General features: G+C 34.3%; 1 protein-coding gene across 17 annotated transcripts in view; it reads right to left on the bottom strand.

Moving 5' to 3' along the window:
* Window positions 1-4,105: 4,105 nt before the first annotated feature.
* LOC113067284 (protocadherin alpha-C2-like) overlaps window positions 4,106-8,174 on the bottom strand; it is a 114,392-nt gene continuing 110,323 nt past the window's right edge. For 16 of the 17 annotated variants that reach the window (XM_026239663.1, XM_026239670.1, XM_026239667.1 and 13 more), the window contains one exon: window positions 4,106-7,225. In XM_026239663.1, coding sequence (XP_026095448.1) covers window positions 6,927-7,225 — 299 coding nt within the window. In that variant the 3' untranslated portion in view covers window positions 4,106-6,926. The remainder of the gene's footprint in view (window positions 7,226-8,174) is intronic. The other variant, XM_026239671.1, reaches the window with a different exon arrangement.

Raw genomic sequence — 8,174 nt, 5'->3', positions numbered from 1 at the left:
ATTAATAATAAAGGTATAAATCAGGCAATAAAGAGGAGGGTAAAATCAGACTTTAGCTTATAATTTCCTTATTCTGAATCCATAAACCTTAAACACACACGGATCGTGAGTGAAATGCTTACAGGCGGTGGCGCTGTTTAGTCCACAAAATGTGTTCAGTATCATTGATAGTACAGCATATACCAGATGTTGAGAAGAGGGTTAAAAAGAAATGAAATATTCATAAAAGTTTCCTTATTTTTTTAATAATTTTATTATTATTATTATTATTATTATTATTATTATTATTATTATTATTATTATTATTATTTATATATATATATTTTTTATTTGCTTTATTTCATTATTATAATTTTTTTCAAATAAGCATTCAAATGAAACTAGGCCTATTCTATCTTCCAAATAATTTAATAATTTTAACATTTAAACAGCAACCCTTTAATTTATGTATCATTGATGCCTGCAGTTTGAATGATCATTGTAAGGGGGGAAAACACACTTACAGCATCTACCACATCAGTTGGCAAGAATACTAATACAAAAAAATATTCTGTTATGAAAGCTGTTCTGTTACAACCTTCAGCTTCAATGTTAAACTATAAATTTGCCATTTGACTTTTTTATTTTATTTTAATATAGGAGTATGTGATTATATAAGCAATTTTCCTTGCCCTTGCTTTGTAATACCAAATTATACTAATATTATCTGTAAACTTTTAATTATTTTAAATGTAATTTTTATTTACGTTTTATTTTCACATTTCAATACAATCCAGCTCTATTTGTCTGTCATGTTCATGGGAATGTTCAAAAAGCTGCCTCAGATATGTCTTCCTTTGCACTCTTAAATTTTACACTATATTTCTTACTCTTCACTTTTACTTCTTAAACCCACAAACTTACATACACAATACACTAGCTGGCACAGCCCTCCTGTTGTGATTGAAAGTGCACATCAATGTGAATGTTCTGTGCTTTTATTCCATTCCCCATGTGGATGCGAGTTTATGCAAGAGGTTCATCTCTGATTTACGGCAACTGTTCATTTAGCCGTCACTGTGTCTTTGATTTGCAAGTGCTTATAGTCTCAGCAGGAAATTCATGCTGAGTCATTTGAGCTTAAAAGAGCAGAACAGAAAAAAAAGAAGAAAAAAAAAAACACTTACCTCACTCACCGACAGAGGCACCTTGATGAACTGTTATAGACAGGCGTCCCATAGGCTTAGCTGTTACTGTACAAAATGTATCTACTGCTAAAATCATGAAGCATAAAATCCAGAAAACCTTACTTCAGACAGCAGATGTGAATCAGCCATTGATGGGTCTGATTACCTTTAATGAAATTGGTACTTACAGAGGAATATTAATGCCAACATTGAAAATTTACAGCTGGAAATAAACTGATTTTGAAATGTCCAGGAATTAAAGGTGAAGTGAAAATAAATATTTTAGGTTTCTAGATGTCTTCTTAAATGTAAAAGTTTAAAATGTAATACATTTCATTGAATTAAAAAGAAAAGTGTGACCTACCCATGCATATATTGTCCTACGCTCTGGAAATTTCAGCAATAGCCTTTGTTCACTGTATATAATTGTATTAATAATATACTTGATTTATATGTATGATACTGCTTTAATTAATCAAGCAGCTTTTCTTTTCTTTTTTCATCTGTTTCGCTGTATATTGACATCTCCTTGTGCTGAATTTCAGTTTAATATCTATTTCTCTACATTTATTACTGCTCCATTTGTGACCAGCTCTACTGCCTTTGGCCATTACTATCTCATTATAATGTTATTTGTTTGTTTCTCACCACAAGCCGAAGAAATTAAAGGATATTTAAAACACAAACTGGTCCCATAAAGAACTGCTTCGGGGTGGGGTATACAGATACTCTCATGAGAATAACTCTAGTTTTATGAAGTTAAATATGAAGTCTATGGAACTCTATGAAGTTGTGAGATTGTCTATAATAGTACCACAATCTGTTTTAGTACCTATATCTCCTTATTCTCGCCTTTATGTCTGTTCAGACACTCAATTCTGAATTGAAGTGTTGCCATGGAAATTCGTCCCTCATTGTAGTAACCATAGAAACAGCCTCCAAGATCAAATAAAAGAGAGGATGCTGAGAAAGATATATATATATTTATATGAAGACAGAATTACAAGCTGAACCCTTGAACCTCCCTTATGCACCAACACAGACACTCTCACCTGCTCACTTTCTCTGATGTTAGATTAAAGAGGATTTTGAAAAGATGGAACAGCACAAACATCATAACCTTTTCTCAGATGTCACATGTTAAATGGCTGGAAGTAGCATCAAGGAAAAAATAAAATAAATAACAGCAATGCATGAGTGGTACATCCATCTTTAACGTGACCTTCTAATAACCTCACAGAGGTGCAGAAAACAGTGCCATCTTTAACATGAACTACTGGACAGAGCAGGATTTCAGACAAGCTGTCTGCATTAGTAAATCTCTCAGTGAGTTATAATCATGATTACTGTTATCAAAGAAGAACACTCAGGGGGCAGACGAGTGGAGATAAGTGAGGTGAATCTGAGCCTCCACACATACAGCCACACTTGTTATCTGACTGCTTGTCAAAGCTGATACAGATAAAATATGTGTCTTGGTGTCTTAAGTACTGCATTACAAAATAATATATTTATATAAATAATCTATCTCTCTATCTATGAAGAGTTTGGTTCCAAAATGCAATGTTGATCAATTTGAGTAAAAATGTGTTTTCATTACCAAGATAGTGGCAAGATGAAAACCACTATTTTCTGTTTCAAACGTTCACATATACTGTAGCATCTTAAGGTTTTAATAACATTATATAACCAGGTTTTAATTTTCAAAGATTTATTATACAATTGTATTATTTTTTTCCCCAAAATGCGATAAATCCATGACACTTGTTTTTTCTTCTCAAAATGCAATAAATCCATTGAATCAATATTAAAGTTATTTTTTCATATTGAAAGTGATGAAAATACACAACATAGTAAGTTGATCCACATATGACAGCCTCTGAACGTGGTCAATACTAATCTTATATACAGAAAATGGACTAAAAATACATTCAATAGTCACCCTTACAAAATTAATTCAACGTGTCATTTTGTTAATTGTATGAATTAATTACATCAAAAAATAACATTTCCTCATGAACAAGAACGTTAACATCACATTAGACCACCAAAATTCCAGAATGACATTTCCCTCATATTCAACTACCAAAAGTGCATTAGTCTTTGCCATGTTACATACATTTAGTTGACTAGTGCTATGTGCTGTATTAACAAAAACATACATGGCATTAATAAAAAAGGTACACTGGAAAGCAATGCAATATTGCGTTCATAATCGAATGCAATTCATCTAATGAACGCGATATAGCGTAGCTTGTTAGTGATCTATGGCTCTGTTTATTACTGTAAATGCATCTGAATAATTTCCGTCTGAAAGCATGTGATGAAGATTTACCGGAACTATTAATCACAGAACCGGCTTTACTGACCTTTTTTTTAATTAATTTTTTTCTATGACCTTAATCGTGTTTTGGAACCAAACTTAAAAAAAAAAAGAAGAAAGAAATATATATATATATATATATATATATATATATATATATATATATATATATATATATATATATATATATATATTATATATTTAGATAATAAATGTTTAGAAATGAATTTAATTTAGACAATCTCTACTTTAAAAATATAAATTATTTTGAATTCTCTAATTTAAAGGACACAAAAGCAATTTCAAGCAAACCGATAAACGGGCCACAAAATATGTGAGATATTATCTGTATTCTCTTGGATAAAATCTGTTTCTGAAGAAATTTATAAGAAAAAGTATGTCATAATCATCAGTGGACATGAAATGTTATAAAATGGTCCAAAATATCAGGATAGAGCCAGCTATTTTATTTTTTATTTTTATCTCAATCATTCTCTTGCTTCTGCAGACTTCCTTGCAGTAAATGTTCTGCTTTACAGTTTGATTCAAGATTTTATTGTACACCAAAACAACAATAAACAATTGGCTCATGGACACAGAAACACTGACAAATATGTCACATTCTTAAGAAAGGAAAGTTTATTTATTTTGTGATTTATAAACAAAACACATTACCACTTTTCCATCATAATGAAACAAAAATATATAATAAAGAAGAGAAAATAAGAATGGAATGAAGGTCACTAATTCACCATCACATATTGATGAACAGGTGTACAGAAAAGAGGGTTTTACAACAGATGACCGCCATTCAGTTGGACAGCACAGCGCCACCTACTGATCACCACCAGACAATAAGAAATAATGACAGCATGAACAATCACTAGATACAAGCATAAACTACATATATTGTATTGTACATCAGGATGATTTTCCTGTTTTTTTTTTTTTCCTTTGTCAAAGAAGTGAAAGAGTAGGGATAGAATCATCATACATAATTTAGCTACATTATACAGTGCTAGTTTGATCGGTATGTCAAAGCCAAACACAAAAAGTTTTTTTTTTTTTTTTTTTTCATAAAACAAAAATGAAAAGAATAGGATAAAACCAAGAGCTTCAGGGCATCACACTATAGAGCATTTACAAATACCAAGGTTTAGTAACGTCATAACTGTCCACTGTAAGTCGGTGCAGAGGTGTCAGTATGAAAAAGGCTCATAGATGGTGCATACACAAATCTCTTTTGTGATTAATGAATAAAAAGAATAAACAAAAATAGTAAAATCATAGCCATCTATATCTATATTCATATATATCTCTATATAGTACGTGTTTTATTTCTGGTAAAGTCATGCAGCAGTCACGTTTGAGTAATTGTGACATCGGTTTGAGACATTTTTGGGTTTGTGGCAACAAGGTAGGCAGGCAAGTGAGGGAACCAATAGCATCAGAACACAGACGTGTCACTGTAACCAGACGCTAGAAAGCATGGAGTGGAGACAACAGTCCGGTCTTATTGATATCAGATAAATAACACTTGGTTGTTTTTATAACAATGTACAGATGATGTGTATATTTTCTGAGGTTTAGATACTTTTTTCAAGTGTAAACACTGAATTTGTCTTTGAAAACATTGCTCTGTTTGTTTGAGCAACCCAAACAGCCTGACAGAGCTCAAAACCAATAGTTGGATCTATTAAAGGCAGACGGGGGGAAAAATATTTTAGGTGCTGCTAATGGCACAGAAATTACACACTTCACCTTCAACATCGGATCAAACTGGCAAGCCACTATTTTCACCCCAAAGTTCTTCTCTACTAATCTCCGATGAGTTTAGAGACCAGAAAAAATACATTGCCTAATACAGAGGCAGAGCTGAAGTTGATTGGACAGCACTGGATCATTTACATATTACAGTGCGGCGGGGGGAGCCTCTGTCCTCTGCGGCGGGGGGGAATTTGACAGGCGTCGTCTGCATTTCTCCATACTACATGAGTACACCACAATGTCTAGAGCTAGCCTATCCAGCAGAGAGATCAAGAAGAGACAGACAGACAGAAGCTCTGTACAGTAGCAATAAAGTTCACTTAAAGCTTATAAAAACTGTGCACGAAAAAACCCCTACCCATCAAATTTGAAAACCCCTAGCTAATATTTTGTGTTCTTTGCTCTTAGGGTGTGTTGGTCCTCCAGACAGCAAGCAGAAAGGAGGCAACTAGGTTTTGTGTATGACATACTGAGCTGAGAAAGCAGGCACAGAATTAGGGTTGGGATGACAAGGTCAAGGACAGTCGGGAAACTACATGTATGAGGCAATGCCACAGAAAAAAATCAAGACCCCTAAGCCTTTTCTTCACGGGATATTTAAGGATAGTTTATAGGATTGAAGGTGTCTGAGGTTTGGTGAATTAACAGTAATACTGTTCATAATGCATAAACAATCATCCCTTTAACAACAGAGCACATAACCAGGCTCCAGAAGAGCTGATTTTTATGAGCTTTACATGATATTGACTTGTCCAACTGCTGGTTAATCAAAAGGCCAACCAGGATAGAAACAATTCCAAGCAGGAGAAGTTTTGGTAGTTGCTATAGATATGACTGATTGTTCACCCTGTTTACTAAATCTGTGTCTATATATGTGAATGTGTGTATAAATATGAGACTACTTTCTCACATGTACACTATGCCTTGGAGAACATTTGCTGGTAACATAATTAAAGCAACAAAATAAAAGTACATCATTTGATGTACTTTTTTTCCCCCCATTTGTCCAGTATGTGCGATTTTTATAAGTGAAAATGTATCAGTGTCTCTTGTTTAAAAGGATGTTTCTTCCATCCCACACCAGAAGAAGTGAACGAGCAAAAGCGTTAATATAGCATCTTTACTGCTTTACATACAGCGGTGCCCAAACTGCATATTTACAGCAGTGTGTGTCCTGCTTCCATTATATCCAACTTAACTCAATTTTGAATCTCAATTATTTTGTCTCCATTTTACCACGATAGCACAAGTGAAGCGGCACACAGCTTACAAACAATCAGATTTTGTCTCCCTATCGAAAAGATTGGAAAACAAAAACCAAAAGGATAAATAAGACAGATGTACCAACATGAGTCTGAAGGACATATTATGCAGAATAGTGTGGGTGAGGCATGGGAGAATATTAATCAATCAAGTAACAACTCAAGGCGAGATTAATCAATTACTTAAATAATAGGAAGGGGAAGCTATCTGCGTGAAAGAGATCGGAGGTGACAGAAAATCAAATTTTTCACTTGAATCCAACAGAAAATATTTGTTTGAGCCCCAAATATGGATTTTAGGATTGATAAAAATAAGTTTTGCTCTACAGACTTTCGTTGAGACTTCTGTCTTAAAAAAACAAAAAACAAAACAAAACAGCTCTTGCTTTAACTGTTTCCGCTGTCTCTCTAATCGTCATCATCATCATCTTTTCCTTTCTCCCGCTTATCCTTCTTCTCCTTCTTCTTTTTCTTCTTCTTCTTGGCCTCCTCCTTTTTTCCAAAGGAAATAAAATCGCTCTTGTCGTCTCCGTCTCCTTGTCTGATGGAAATAATGGCTGGAGAACCAGGGATGATGAAAGCTTCAGGAGGAACCTCACCGGGTTTCAGATGTGGAGGGCCTCCTGGCCCCGGCCCGTATCTAAAATGCCAACTGTTGCTGTCCACTCCAGCACCTACAGGGGGAGAGACCTCTCCACCCTCATTGTCTATGAAAGAAAAAAAGACCATCTATTACAATCTATAATAAGTCACATGTTGATTAACAAAAACAGAAATGAAAACAGCATTATTTGACAGTCAATAATTAAAGCATTAGGAAAGAATATAATGTACTCATGTAATGTAAATGTGCAATGCAACGTACTCATGTCTTTAAATGTAAATTACTGTGGTAGCTGGCCTGATCTATGCTTGACACCCTCTCCAGACAGCAACATAGTGTTGGCCCAGATCCGGCCCACATCTGGCCCCCATGAAATCCAGCCAGATGTGGGCCAGACCTGGGCTGAAACTGCTTGCTGTCTGGGTCATGCAGTGCTGAAAATCTCTCTCTCCCTCTCTCTCTCTCTCTCTGTCTGATGAGCAAGTAATCTCATTTATAATTAGTATTTCATTTAATACAGACACCTTTGGCATCATATCTGTGTGCAAGTCTTTGTTTGCACTTTGCCTTTTGTCTATAGTTTATGTTGCGGTGAAGATTAAGATGGATTACAATCATTGACTATGATATCTGTAAGTGAAAGAAGGTCTGTATTTAGCATTGTTAGTTTGAAATGAAAGGAAGAAACAGGCAGCATGTATTATGAGTCCTCAGGGAACTGACTACCCTTTCAAATCCCTCAGTAACAAAACAACTAAACGCCCAAATTCTTTGTTTCTTCTTTGCTCCCTCTCGCTTATATTATTTCATCATGTCTAATCTTCCTCTATCCATGCCCTTTCATTTCATCAAACAATTCACTAGTGCTAGGGAATAACTTACTAAAAGTAGCAATGCTATTAAGTTATCTACATTTACACTGGTTTCAAAACTATCAAATTATCCATTTAAAAAACTAGGCAGGACTTTGATGAGATAACTTTTTTAAAAAGAATTCATTATTTCTGCATTATTCTACAGGCTGTTTCAACTGTTTTAAAACTGTGAGTAGC

This window comes from Carassius auratus, chromosome 50 (genome assembly GCF_003368295.1).
Source record: "Carassius auratus strain Wakin chromosome 50, ASM336829v1, whole genome shotgun sequence".
NCBI lineage: Eukaryota > Metazoa > Chordata > Actinopteri > Cypriniformes > Cyprinidae > Carassius > Carassius auratus.
The sequence above is the reverse complement of the archived record's forward strand: the minus strand, read 5'-3'. Positions and strand labels throughout refer to the sequence as shown.